Raw genomic sequence first — 15,644 nt, forward strand, 5'->3', positions numbered from 1 at the left:
ATCTGTGATTTTTTGACAATTTCTTTGCTTTTTTCATTCAATATGAAGAATTACCACAATATCAACTTCTCAACTACACAAAAAGGGACAATAACAACTGTTTCTCAATGATGATTTTGCTGAAGAAAATTACTTCAATCAAGATTATCGAACATAAAAACATGTGGTTCATATACTTATTTTGGAGAATGTGAACTTTAGTTTATATGACCTCATTCATTAATTTCAAGCAAAAATTCAACTCAATGCAAAAATAGTAGCCTCTTATTACACGTTCTTAGACAACTCACAACGGCGGCTTGATTCCCACAAGATTCGGGTTATCGTAGTTATACCCGGGCGCCCCGTATGCCCAGGGCGCCGCAGCTGCAGACCAAGGAGTCGCAGACGGCCACGGCTGAGCCGCAGGCGACCAGGGAGCCGCAGAAGGCCACGGCTGAGCCGCATTGACGGCCCAGGCCGCAGACGGGGCCGGCCAGGGTCTGGCCGTGTACGGCACTCCGTAGACTGGCGGAGGTCGTGCCAGGGTGTAGTAGGAGGTAGAGACAGGTATGACAGGCAGGTAGGTGGAGCTCACACTGTAGGGTCGCGTTGAAGGATAGGGGTTGACTGCAGGGGTTGTGTAACCCGCCGTTGGTTGGTAGTTGGAGTAGGCTGAGCTCGCGCTGTACACTCCCTGGAAAAGGAAAAACTAGGTGTGAAAAATTTGCTTGGAAAAGGTATAGATCTAGTTATAAAGAAGTGGTCTAAGACTAGATATAAAAGGTGAAAACAATGTTCAAGAGTTATGAAAATAGGTATAAAAAAGGTGATATAAAGATTTAATTGCTTGTAAAAAGAAATGAAACTAGGTATACAAAAGGTGATCTAAATCTAGGTATAAAAGTCATGATACTAGGTATAAAGATATAAAATTTTAAAAGAATGATATAGAAGTTCTTCTATAGTGAGGTCCATGTTATAATGGCAGTGGAGAAAGATAGCAGAACAACGTTGCCGATCCTCTGTCTTGTCAATGCCTTCTATAGACGGTAGCTGATACAGGTTTATTGTAGTAATATTGACTGTTCATTCTCGTTTAAAATAATCAATTATATTTTATTAAGCAAGAAATTATATTATTTTTTGATAGTTTCTTAATGAATATCCATAATTAGGATGAAATATTTCATTAATTGATTATTAATTCTACATTATTAAAAGACGATCTGTCAACAGAGCAACGCGAGAAAGTGATAGCGCTATCCGCTTTGTTGAATGATAGACAAGGATAGAATAATGATTGTAGTAATATCGACTGTTCATTCTTGTTTAAAATAATCAATTATATTTTATTAAGAAAGAAATTATTTTGTTCAATAGTTTCATAATGAATTTTCATAATGAAGATGGAATATTTTGTGGATTAATTATTAATTCTACATTGTTAAAAGACGATCTGTCAACAGAGCAAAGCGAGAAAGAGCTAGCGCTATCCGCATTGTTGAATGATAGACAAGGATAACAATACCATTGCTAATCAAACACTGCCGTTATAACGTGGATCTGACTATACTAGTGTATGATCTCAATTTTCTTCTCACTAGAATGATGGAATAATAAACTAGAATAAGGAGCTAAATATACTCGTATTATCCAAAATTCACATATTTTATCCAATTCGAATTTGTATGTCATAAAGGTAAAGGTATAAAGGTGATAATAGTTAAAAAATGGATGAAGATCGCATGAAAAGTATTAAATTGGTAATAAATATATATAAAACTAGAAGCATCAGAGTGTAGAAAATGGGAAATAGAAAATTGGAATTGGAATGTAGGAAAACATTCATGTAGGAACAATGTATGAGAAAGTGAAGGAGCTTAATTGCCACATATTAGTATCAAGGCCAGTAGGTTCAAATATCAAAGCTTGTCTGCTCAGTGAAAATATAACTCTCATAAGCTCCAATGGAACCATTCTCATTCAGCCCGGTCAAAGGAATATGAATGTACCAAAATTTTGAGTTATTAAATGGAATTTATTCTATCTTAAGTTAGTAGTATTCAGTTCCCATGAAGATAGTAAATTTATTATGTTCATTGGCAACTTAGCCAGCATTTCTAAAATCGTTATAATTATGATCAGAATTTATTAAAGTCCTTGGCCCACGATCCCACTGGAATTATCTGTTCTCACGACGATCTAGACGCCAGAAGTATGCTGATTCAATCCCATAATTCTAAACTTGCAAAAGGGAAATAACTTTTCTCTCCTAGTTTCCTTCTTGCTTGAACGTATCACCTTCCTTACTTACTGAGGAGAAAGAGAGTGGACGAAGAGAAATTCACCGGCGATCGGGTAAATATTTCAAAGTGTGATGGTAAAACTGATCAATCTGGAAGCCTCTGAAAACTAGGAGAGCAATCATTCTAATCCCAGCTGTCAGAGTGTTAACTGTTTCTTGAGATTTCTTACAATTTCCAGTAATATGTTTTCGTTTGGGGGTACATTCCATTCTCTCCAGGAGAATTTAATAATTGATTGTCCAAGTAAATCGGACATTTAATGTAAGAATAATATTTAGAAGTAAAAGTCCCCTTATAGCTATGGGATAGTTGAGATAATTGACGATTGATTCCCTCTATACTACGCATCTTCAATACCCATTTTGGGTGAGTATTTTTATTATTGTCATTGAATATGATTTATAATTTGTGAAGTGATTTATGTATGTTAATAATATTATTTATTTCCTCATAGGAAGCGGTGAATTGGATTTATTTGATGATCTACCTAGATCATCAATTGAATACAATCCTATTAGATATTGGTAATTATTATGTTTCTAATTCTGTTGTAAATTTGTCATCAGGTTTCTGTATCGGGCTGAGAATTTCCATTGTGAAAGGGCCGGCGACTTCTTCCAACCATGGATGGAATCACGTCATTGAACGCTGATGAGGAGAGAACAAGACTAACTCCCTTTGGATCTGTCGCCGCGACGCTGAACATTCCTGGAGGACGACTAAAATCTTCAACCTTCATCCATCTCCGCCAGGGACTCCGGACATCGCGACGACAACTACAAGATGAGTACTTGATCTTTCCCCACCAGAATTCGATGTGTCCCTTAAATTTTGGTCTCTTAAAGACGTAAAAATAAGTAAATTTGGTCTCTTAAAGACAAAGATAATCTTTAATTGAAGAAAGTATTTATTGTAAAGTGTTGTTTGAATTTAAATATTTAATATAGAGGCAATCAATCGTCAAATGATTTTTATTCGGATTCCTCACCACTAGAATAGTGCTAGAAATTTCACTAACCCCTCCACCTTCGGGGTCTCGCATGATTTCCAAACTTAATTATAGTTGTCTGAGAATTTAGGTTCTCAAAAGACACTATATGAATACTCGTGCCATTAGAGCTCATAGAAATAATTTCTAATAGTTTGACTGTACCGGCCACTGACTTCCATACTCATATGTGGAAATCTGCCTTTAATGAAGGGAATATCAATATGTATAAATAAGTTAATTGGAATAATTGAAAGATTGAATAGAAAAATGAGGTGGTAAAAAAGGATGGACGTTAAAAGAGGTGGGAAATTAATATTGGAATGCAGAAATTACTGAGATATTGTCATTATCCTAATAGTAATGAATTGATTATTATTAAACGAAAATCCAAATTAAATGCTGTAAATCACCCCGGAGACTTCTGCTACTGAGAATATTGATAACAGGGTAAACAGCTAGATGGAAATTCGATGAGCGCTACTATTTAAAAATTATTTGCCAGCCCGGGAATTAATAATATTGGAATATTTGTAAGAGGTAAAAGAGGTTTTGAAGTAATTAAATTGGGTGAAAATAGGTCATAGAAAATGCAAAATTTTGTTGGAATACTCAACGCCTGAAGAATCCTTCCCAACATCAACACAATAATTTATAAAGAAAATCGAGGGGAAGAATGATGATGGTCCATTTTTTGTCTAATCTTAGTTGAGCATAAATACAGAGTGAGTCGTCATATGTATGGGAACCCTTCAATGAGTAGGAGACTGCTGTAGATTATTACTGTATTTTTTAGGATAAGATATTGGTAAGTTATTACTGGAAGTTACAGTATATAATTTACAAACAGACTCCAATTTATTGAAGGGTTCCCATACATACGATGACTCACTCTGCATATTATCCATGAATTACATTTTTTTCAAGGTGATGAATGTCATCGATTCTTTCTCAAAACTTGATCTACAACAGTCTAATTTTCGGAAAAAATCATGATGTTTTTAATTATTATTATTTTTATTGAGAAACTGACCTGCTGTGTTGGTTGTATCCAGTTCGGGAACGATCGCCAGCGTCTCTGCAGGAGGAGCCTCCCCATTGGTAGATCTCAACAGCAGGATACTGATCAACACTATATCCTACAAAACAGAATTGAAAAATCATAAAACATTCATTCACTCCAATGCATTACAGTATTGATACCAAGAATTGCAATAATTTAAATAAATATATGGAAGAAGTATGCAAATAGTGAATTATGAGAACTATAAAAACAAGATGAAAATTAACGTCAACACAAGAATACTGTGATTGAGCCAGTGAGAATAGAATGCAACATTACATCCATAAAATCACTCCACTTATGGGCTACTTCATTCAAATTAATAAAAACAAGATGAAACTTGTAGTACCCTTTATTAAAAACTCAATCCAGTGAAATAGGAAGAAAAATAAAAATCTTAGTACCCTTGTTTGAAATATTTAATCACAACATGTTTCGGACATTGATGCCATTTTCAAGTCTTGAATAGGGTACTAAGATTTTTATTTTTCTTCCTATTTCTATAAATGTTGCCCTATACAGAAAATAGATGAATCAATCCTGTGAGTATAGAATGTAATAATGAATGTATGGATGTAATGGGTTAACCCATTACAATGTAAAGGGTTAATAAAAACAATATAAAACTTGTAGTACCCTTTATTAAAAACTTTAAAATATTTTGACGACTAGTTTCGACTACAGTAACTATATTACCCATATTACCTGGATAATACAGTTACGGTAGTTTTCGACCATGGAAATTATTTTCATTGAAAATGTCCAATGGTCGATAATAGTCGTTAAAATATTTTAAAGCTTTTATTAAAGGGTACTACAAGTTTTATATTGTTTTTATTAACATTACATCCATACATTCTATACTCACTGGATTGATTTATCTATTTTCTGTATAGCGCTACATTTATAGAAATGGAAAGAAAAATAAAAATCTTAGTACCCTTTTTTGAAATATTCAATCACAACATGTTTTCTAGACTTGACAATGGCATCAAAGTCCGAAACATGTTGTGATTAAATATTTCAAAAAAGGGTACTAAGATTTTTATTTTCCTTTCTATTTCACTGGATTGAGCTTGAGAGTCTGAAAAATATGAAAAACATTCGTTTTTTAGTTTCTTCTCAATATTCTATTTGTCAAGCTAGAAATGCGTTGCTCATTCGAACTGAATGTGAACAATGCCTAAATAATCTTACTTGTCAAGTGGTAGCTTAACTATCCAACTTATACTAGTCAACTTACTATCACTCAAAATTCCTATTTTTATTCAATGGCGAAGTTCTTCAAGTCCACTCCATATCTATTCATTCATAATGTTATCTTGAGTTCACTGTGGAAACAAATATTGTCTTCCAAATATAACTCTCTGGCCAATTTTCCACATTTTCTATGTTTGTGGTTTGAGAGAACAGTTCACTGAACAAAGATGTTTCTTTTAATATGGGCTATGAAAAATATAAATAAATATTATTTCGAACAGATGAACTATGAAGAATTGTTCAATTTTGACTTATCTAGATAATGGCATTATAGGCGGAGAATGTCGGGATATCCATATCAAAGTAGGCTATTTGTACAAAAATATAAGTGGAAAGGTGCAAGTTAATCCATTCAAAAATATTCAGTAGGCCTAACCCTTGAAGATGCCATACGTTATAAATCAATGTTTATATTTTACTATTGATCATCAATGACGATATTCTCATGGAATTAATAAGTATGCAAGCAAAAATTATATTAATGCTGCAACAAACTTCAAATATTTGCCACAAGCTCTGTGTAGTTATTCCTAGCACGGTATTTAGATGGAATTATATTCTTCTATATACTGTGATTCCTAGCGTCCTCATTTCCTCATACCTCTAAATTCTGGCCTCGCTAGCAAAGATAATCCAGTCACTCTAAACTGAATTACATACGATTTGTACGAGATCAAAGAATAGCGACCCAATATTCAATGCAGATTTTATTGAGCTGCGTTTACACAAAAGCTGAGTTTGTCAACAACATTTTCTCTCGCCCTCATTAATTCTACCAAATTGAACTGATTTGCAATCGAAATTCAGGGATGGAATAGTAAGGGCTATAAGCCTGCTCTACCATTTCCCAAGCTACGATACCATTTCTATGATTATGTGTTTATCATTGTTGAATAAATAAATACCATGTTCTTTGCAAACACAACATGCTGTATGCATACGCACATATGCCAACCTAAGAATTTATAAGGACGGGAAAAACATTTTGTTGACAAGTCTGGTGTGACCCTGCTTAGTTATTTGAAAACAATTCTCTTGTAAAAATTTTATGAGAATTGGAAATTGATAGTGGCATCATTTCGCGGATTTTTATCATAACTCAAACATCACTGCTTTGAAGTTGATTGCTAGATAAAGTATTGATAAGACTTTTTAATAATATTATTATTATCAAACGAAAATTCTAATTGATTTCTGTAAATAACCCTGAAGACTCTTGCTACTACCTGATTTGAATTTTTGTTCAATAATAATTATTATCAATTCATAAGCATTTGAATAAATCCAATATTTCAGTAATTTCCATCTGTATTAGGGCTTGTATTGAATACTAGCTTACCCGGCGAACTCCATACCGCCAAAAAGTCAATGTATATGATGTCACACTTGACTCTATTTGGCGAATTATGAAATTTATCTGACAATCAATATTTTTTATTTACATCTCAATAAGGATTTCTTATGTGCTTAAAACTACCGTTTTAGTACCAGTAAACAATTTTATCACAGAGTGACGTGTTTATTACAGCTGGTAAGATCATATGCTAAATAATCATATTATCACAACATGATCTTGAATCATGATGATCTTCCCGTTCTACGTTAGCCGCTCGGCTGACAATTTCGAAAACATAGGTCTGTAAAATGAATCAATATATAATTATTATTAGCCCCCCTATTAAAATTTCTGGTCAGAAACCATCCCCATAATTCACACAACATATTCCCAAAGTTTCATGCAGTTCTGTCAGGTAGTTTTCGAGTTTATGGGGAACAAACAAACTAACACACGAACAGACATGCATTTTTATATACCGTATAGAGATTATACGTCGACGCTGTATGTTCATAGAAGTATCATATTGTAGTATTTTTCAATTTAAAAATTATTTTTGTGTGTTTTGAATTGTAAATTGCGTGTGTAACTGAGGAATGTTGAAGTGACACATAACCTCTAGCTACATTTGGACTGTTGTATAAATTAGAATTGGAACCGTTTTGGGCGTAAGTTAGCCTATGGTACTTTTCTGTAAGTTGTGTAATTGTGAATGATTAAATAAATAAAAGAATATGCCACTACTACTATGAACCATTGTAACAATTAATTAATTGAACAGGAATATATTATTTTGGCTGATTGTCAATTTTTAGTGATTGGTTGTAGACTCAAAATCAAAAAACATTTTTAAATAATAATAATACTGAGGGTGATGCCCACATAAGCTCTCAGGCTTGTGCGTGTGGAATGAGAGGGATGATTATGAGAGATGAACTTTAACTATTTATATGTCAGAGCATGCAATATCCTAATCCTTCCACTTAGAATTATGATGATGATGATAACTGGTAAAGCAGTATCTTGAAGTTATAACTCTTAAAGTTTATAGTTCAGTAGTTTAAAGTTTTATAGTTTATTCTTAAAGTTTATCTTAGAGTTTATAGTTAGTCCTTAACTCACCAGAGACATGTTGACTACTCCAAGCTCACTTCTGAAGTTACTGACACCTGACTGCCTCAAACTTACTCTTATACTCACGGTCCGAACCAAGGAAAGTGTCTCCGAGCTTCTGCCTTGATCATTTGACTTGGAAATCGTCACAATTTGTCAAAAGACGTATGTGTGGACCAAGGATAGTAAATAGACCTACGGTAGGTATTACAGACATATTCCTATCTACTATCCTTGTGTGTAGACGGCTGCAAAAATATGTAATTAGCGTCTTTTCTCTGGCTGACCATTGTGGAGCCTAGTAAGATCCATTTTGAACTGTCAGGATTTCTTATGGATTACACTGAATGCTTTCCATTTAATCAATGCTGAATGGGAGAATAGTTGACCCAAACTGGAAGTAGGTCGAGTAAATAGTTCACTATTATGCAATGTTGTGGAGTAACGTTTCGAAAATTATTGTGCAATGCTAATTTTCAGTAGCTTCAAGGAATAATAACACAAACTGGGCGTTCATTAGTTCCTTTGATCTATTATTTTATAGATTCTATAAGTCAATCACCTAGGAAAATTAGAATTTCAAACTCATTGACACAAAATCAAATCAAAATCGGTCACCAATAAATTATTAACAACAGTGTTACAAGAGAATGAATGAATAATTATTTGTTAAATGATTGACTTTGCTAGAAAAAGAAATCTTGTCACAACTTATCCTATTATATTAAGCGAGCGATTTCTGTATTTTTGTATCTGGTTATTTATATTTATATCTTGTTATTTATGTTCAACGTATCTGGAAAACGGCTTCAACGATTTTCACGAAATTTGGAACATAGTAGGTTTATGATATAAAACTTCGATGGCACGAGTTCTCATCCTTGAGAAAACTCACTGGACGACATTAAAAGGATAATTCATCCTTGGCTGAAACAGCTGAGACTTCCGTCGTCTGTGGATAGTAAAACGTGAGCGAATGATTCTGTGGAAAATCAAAATATCGCATCCCCGAAATCATAAGCTGACGTATAGCCAGCTGTGAAATAAATATAAACACGATCATTTTAGAGAATATTGTGTTCTGTTTATCAATAAATAAAAATAACGAGCGAAGCTCGGTGCCCCGATATTCATTGAATTAATAAATTGATATAGGATAATGTGCTGTGGAAACCATTCATCTGATTCGATATCACTATTCAATTCGAAAATTCACTGTAGTGAGGTGCACGTTATTATAGTAATGGAGAAAGATAGAAGGGCAACGTTGTCGATCTTCTGTCTTGTCAATGCCTTCTATAGACGGTAGCTGATACAGGTTTATTGATGTGATTCACCATGGAGTGAGGTGCACGTTATTATGGCAGTAAAGAAAGATAGGAGAACAACGTTGCCGATCCTCTGTCTTGTCAAAGCCTTCTATGGAAGGTAGCTGATACAGGTTCATTGATGTAATATTAACTGTTCATTCTCGTTTAAAATAATCAATTATATTTTATTAAGCAAGAAATTATATTTTCCAATGATCTCATAATGAATTTCAATGACTAAGATGAAATATTTCGTTAATTGATGATCAATTCTACATTGTTGAAAGATGATATAGCAACAGAGCAAAGCGAGAAAGAGATGGCGATTGTTGAATGATAGACATGGATAGCGATACCATTGCCAATCAAACGCTATCTCATTCTCGTTTCGCTCTGTTGCCAGATCGTCTTTTAACAATGTAGAATTATTAAATAATTGACAAAATATTTCAACTTATTTATGAAAATTCATTATGGAATTATTGAAGAATATAATTTCTTGCTTGATGAAATATAATATTGATTATTTCAAACGAGGATGAACAGTTGATATTACATCAATCAGCTACCGTCTATAGAAGACTTTGAGAAGACAGAGAATCGGCAACGTTGTTCCCCTATCTTTCTCCACTGCCATTATAACGTGGACCTCACTATAGTATTATCACTCTATGAACTATCCTCAATCTTCAACGAAATCACCATGTTTACCGAAAAATGAAAACTCAGTATTCGATGAGTTGAGCTACAATTGAATGCTCCACTGCATTCGAATGCTGATTGCAAATTGAATTCTTGAAGGGAGAATATCGAAGAGAAATATTCGAAAGAATTCATGGGGAATGGAATTCTCATGAATCCTCAAAAGGATGAATAGAGGGAAAGTGAGAGAGTGGAATGAGAGAGAGAAAGAAAAAGAGAGAGAAAGAAAAAGAGAGAGAAATTGTATGCGAGGGAGAAAGGTTGGTACAGTCGACTGAATTAATACGATAAGGTGCTCTGAAATGAGAATTCTTTATGAATATTGAAATTATTCTCGCTGAATCGAGTTGTAATGTTGGGGAAAATTTTGCCGACAGGTTCAGCTACGGTCCATTTGAGATGGATTCAGGTTTTAAATTTCACGCTTAGTTTTTATGTTTTGCGAAATTATTCAAGTATACATTTATCATTAGTATTGGGGAAAATCATAGGTTGTTGCTTGTAATAATATGTGTGTTGACTAGATCAGTTTAATCTGATGAATCTCATCGAATTCTGAAGACTTTGAGAGGAGAGGACTTTATTATATATTATTATATTATATACTATTACTTACAATCTATTATTGAATTTTAGATGGATTATTGTTGTATTTGTCAAGCTAGACTCTATTTGGTTTCTGTATATGTATTTATGATTGTGAATAAATTTGAATTTGAATTTGAATTTGAAAAATTTGAAAACTGGAAAACTGAGATAAGGAAGAATGCAACGTATTGTGGGAATCAATATTATGATGGAAAAGCTATTCACGTGCATTATATTAATTTCAAAATATTATATTAATATCAAGTCATCGTTCATTGTCATAAGACATACAATATATTGAGATAATCGTCATTATTCATTAATAAGTTACAAAGTTGAAGAAAACTTGAGTATCACAGTCAAACACTACACCCACTAAAAACAACAATTTACACATAATTAAAATAAATTCTGATTAATGAGCAATTAATATGGTACATAATTACAGAGTATCTGCCAGATTCTTAGAGTTTGAACTGTGAAATGTTGGTGAGTCTTGGTCATTCCAAAAATGGAAATGACAATTTTATCAAACAAATTCAAATTTTCCAAATTCAAATTCAAATATTCTTTATTCCATACAAAATACAGGTTACATTGTAATACAGAGCATGTTTTACTGGAATACCCCTACAAGACCATCAGAATAAGTGAAAAATTCATTAATTTCTAAACTCAAGTTTGAAAACCTTGATCGTCCTCAAGTTTTTGAAATGAAAACTTGGTTTGAGTGACAGTTGATTTTAATCCAACAAAAAATCTGGATCCAATCAGTTAATCCAATCGCTTCTCATACTTAGTTATCGTTTCTGGTGGAATCGGACTTGAGGTATTCATAGCAAAACTTAATTGCTGATATTATGAATGAGTGGTCAGTGGTCTAGTTGATAGACTATTTGCGTAGCAGCCTAAAGATCCCGGGTTCAAACCCGGTCATACCCAAAGGTTTTAACCAGATTACTCACGTGTTTTTGAACGGGTAAGTTAATAATCGATCCTGGCTGGAGTATAACAGTCGTAAGGCATTTGACGGCTGAAGAGATATGTACAGGTGAAGTGGGATCTTCTCGCAAGGAACTCCTCACCAACAAAAGCCATACAAATCTATTTGATTGATATGAAGCATAAATTACAATCAAGGGAATAAAATAATTTATCCATCTATGAGAAACGTATAGTTTAGAAAACATTGACATATGATAAGGAAAGAGATAATTCGAATAAAATAAATTGGATTCCAAAGTTGGATAACGTATTTCACCACAGAACAGTCTATGAAACTTTTAATTGAAGTGTGTGAGCGGATACAACTTCAGTCAACATCGAAAATTAATCAAAGAAGAACCGTTCATTCCTTACCTACCCTTCATTCTTCATTTAGGTTGGTCTAGCCATATATATGCAGGAATCTGAATACCTTAGACCAGTTATAAAATAGTCAAGCTGGGAAGTCTAGCCTCTGAAGCCAACATCTACTGCCATATCTCCAAATCGTGACGTCATCATCGGATAGAAAACTTTCAGATTGTGTCTATTTCAGAAGGATGTTAATTATTATTCATTAAAATGGTAAACTGCAGCTGCGCTCCCGCTGAAATAGACACAATCTGCTATGGAAAACAATGTAAACAAACTCTACAGAAAAGTTTTCTATCCCATGCTGATGTCACGATTTGGAGATATGTCAGTAGATGTTGGCTTCATCGACTTTCAGTATGAATATACAATGGGCCGTGTCTATTCTATAGCTTGTCTAGCTGAATACATACAGCATCACACCTAAATTTATACTACAGTGAGGTCCACGTTAAAATGGCAGTGGAGAAAGATAGGGGAAGAAAGTTACCGATCATCTGTCTTGTCAATGAAATCCTTCTATAGACGGTAGCTGATATAGGTTTATTGGTGTAATATTAACTGTTCATTCTCGTTTGAAATAATCAATTATATTTTATCAAGCAAGGTAATATTTTTTAATAATTTCATAATGTATTTTCATAAGAGAAATGAAACATTTTCTTAATTAATAATCAATTCCACATTGTTAAAAGACGAACTGACAACAGAGCAAAGCGAGAAAGAGATAGCGCTATCCACTTTGTTGAATGATAGACAAGGATAGCAATACCATTGCCGATCGAACACCGCCATTATAACGTGGACCTCACTATAGTAATGTATAATTTTTCAATTCATCCCACTAGAATGACGGAATAACAAACTGGAATAAGAAGCTAAATAGACTCGTATTATTCAGAATGCAACTCTTTTATTTTATTCAAATTTGTATTTTCCCTGAAATTCAAATCGTTAATATCCCAGTCAAATTGATGAAAACAGTTGACTGATCTATAGATAATAAGACAGCTCATTACAATATAATCTTACTAGCCGTCAGGCTCGCTTCGCTCGCCATATCCGTCTAGCAAGGTTGCTCCGCCCCCTGGACCCCCGACTGGGTCGTCCAGGTCGCTGGACGTCCACTCGCTCGCCTGCATTTTTCATTTGAGCATGCTTTATTCCATCAGAAAGTCAAAGTACTGAGAAAACACAGAAAAGCTGAGAAAAACGCTGATTTTGGGCGTATCTTTGATGAAATGTTAAAGTCATCTCATCACAACATTTATAGACCCTACCTAAACCTCTGTCTAGAATTTGGACATTTTCTGCTGTCTATTACTTGATGAAAGAACTGAGAAAACGCAAAAAAAACGCTAATTTTGGGCGTATCTTCACGTTATTTCAAATTCTTTCTAACACAACATTATTACACCCTAGCTGAGCTTCTGTACTAAATTATTTGAACAATTTCTGTTAATTTGTTCTCGATAAATCTGAGAAAAAGAAAAAAAAAACGCTGGAAAAACGCTAATTTTGAGCGTATCTTTGACGTTATTGCAAATTGCTTCTAACACAACATATTTACACCCTAGCTGAGCTTTTGTACTGAATTTGAACATTTTCTGTTCATTTGTTCTCGATGAAGCTGAGAAAACGCTAAAAAACGCTGGAAAAACGCAGATTTTGGGCGTATCTTTGGAAATTTTTTCAAATCCGTTCTTAGTGCGCCTCTAAAGGGCCAACTGAACATACCTACCAAATTTGAACGTTTTTGGTCTGGTAGATTTTTAGTTCTGCGAGTGAGTGAGTCAGTCAATCAATAAGTGAGTGAGTGCCATTTCGCTTTTATATATATATAGACATCAGGCTTTCCGCTTTGTTGAATGATAGACGAGGATAGCAATACCATTGCTAATCAAACACTGCCATTATAACGTGGACATCACTATGTATATAGAATATAATCAGGTATAGTGTGATTCATTTGAATAAGTAGATATATGTTTGGGTCTAGACTCTAGACAAATCCAAACATATATTATAGACACATACACTCAAATACATAGATATATTTCCAGTCTAGACCAAGGTTTTCCTATAGGACATCCACCTGGCTACATAGATATATCTTCAGGTGTAGAGAAAGCCACAGATCGAACTTTAAATGTGAAAATGAGACCCAACCACACCTCGATGTCTTTTAGGGGTCGAGACTTACTTGGGAATGTCAGTATCTCCTATGAATAACAGCATGGCTTCTGATTTCATTTGATGCTGATAGTTTGTAGTGAATCTCCACGTTGGATTCGAGATCACAGGCGGACTTCCAGAACTTTTCCAATTACAAGTGGATATAACTTTTCCAGACAACTTTTCAACCCCGTCACCACCTACCCAACTCATTCCATCACCCTCTCTCACTCTATCTCTCTCTGACTTTCTCTCTATCACTATCTCTCTATCCCCCACTCTCTATGACTTTCTCTCATCCTCTCTCTCTCTCTCTGTGACTCTCTGACTCCTCTCTCTCTCTCTCAATTACTTTCTCAGTCTATATTATGTAAATTTATCTATAATTTTGCTGTATTGTAAGCTATTGTATATAAGTGTATAAGCCAGTATATATTGTAATCTACATAAATAAAGTACTCAATCAATCTCTCGCTCTCTCTCTCTCAGGCGCTCTCTCCTCTCTCTCTCTCTGACTCTCTCTCTTCCTCTCTTCTCCACCTTCTTTGAACCTAATTGACCTCGACCCCTACCGAAACCCAACTCCCACAACCGAAATGACAGTTTAATTTTCCAGCGGTGCACTTTCCGGCTCGTCAGCCAAGTGTGAAAAATTGCATTTTTTATCATTGGTGGGCGTTTATTGAATTTGCTCATTTTTTCAACTTCCCTGTATAATCATCAGCACAATTTGTGAGAATCCTGAATCATCTTTCAAAAGGCCTGGTTATGTCTAATGCTAATTCAATGACAAATATCGAGGGACCGTGCTTTGCTCTGGAGTGTAATAGCATAGAATATTTGTAACGGAAGATTGAATTCTTAGTTAATATTAATTTATTCATTTTCTCAGTCGTACAATTATTTTCACTGTTATATGAGGAGTCACAACAGGCTTATGCCCAAAACTGTCCCTTTTCAAATTTATACTACAGTCCAAATTAAAATGTAGGTTAAGCTGCTATCACTCATCGAAATAACAATTTATTCACATTGAATGAAAAAGACTAAGAAATTGTCGAAAACCACTGATTTATTGATAATTAGAAAGACCGGTTTCGGTTATTACACCATTGTCAATCTCTGTTTATCAGTGGTTTAATCAGTGGTTTTTTTGACAATTTCTTAGTCTTTTTCATTCAATATGAATAATTACCACAATATCAACTTCTCAACTACACAAAAAGTGAAAAAAAAAATTATTCACACTTTAAAAAACAAACACATCATCAATTACAAATAGATATACTATGAATTCGATTAAGAATGATATACTATGTTTGCTACGATATTTGTTAATATACTATGTATCACTAACAGCATCTAGTTAATATTTTGGACTTTCTGAATTAAACATGTTTTTTAAAAGAAAGAGAAATAAACGAAAATAAGTTTCTCTTGCTGAATTTTTCTTCTTGTAAGATCA

General features: G+C 34.0%; 1 protein-coding gene across 1 annotated transcript; it reads right to left on the bottom strand.

The window, feature by feature from the left end:
- Positions 1–2: 2 nt before the first annotated feature.
- On the bottom strand, positions 3–8,129 carry LOC120353669. Its single transcript, XM_039438311.1, has 3 exons — positions 8,058–8,129; positions 4,310–4,415; positions 3–675 (listed from the first exon to the last, which is right to left on the bottom strand). The coding sequence occupies exons 1-3, from the start codon at positions 8,064–8,066 to the stop codon at positions 287–289; spliced, it is 504 nt and encodes a 167-aa protein (XP_039294245.1). The 5' UTR covers positions 8,067–8,129; the 3' UTR covers positions 3–286.
- Positions 8,130–15,644: the final 7,515 nt, after the last annotated feature.

Source organism: Nilaparvata lugens, chromosome 11 (genome assembly GCF_014356525.2).
Source record: "Nilaparvata lugens isolate BPH chromosome 11, ASM1435652v1, whole genome shotgun sequence".
Taxonomy (NCBI): domain Eukaryota; kingdom Metazoa; phylum Arthropoda; class Insecta; order Hemiptera; family Delphacidae; genus Nilaparvata; species Nilaparvata lugens.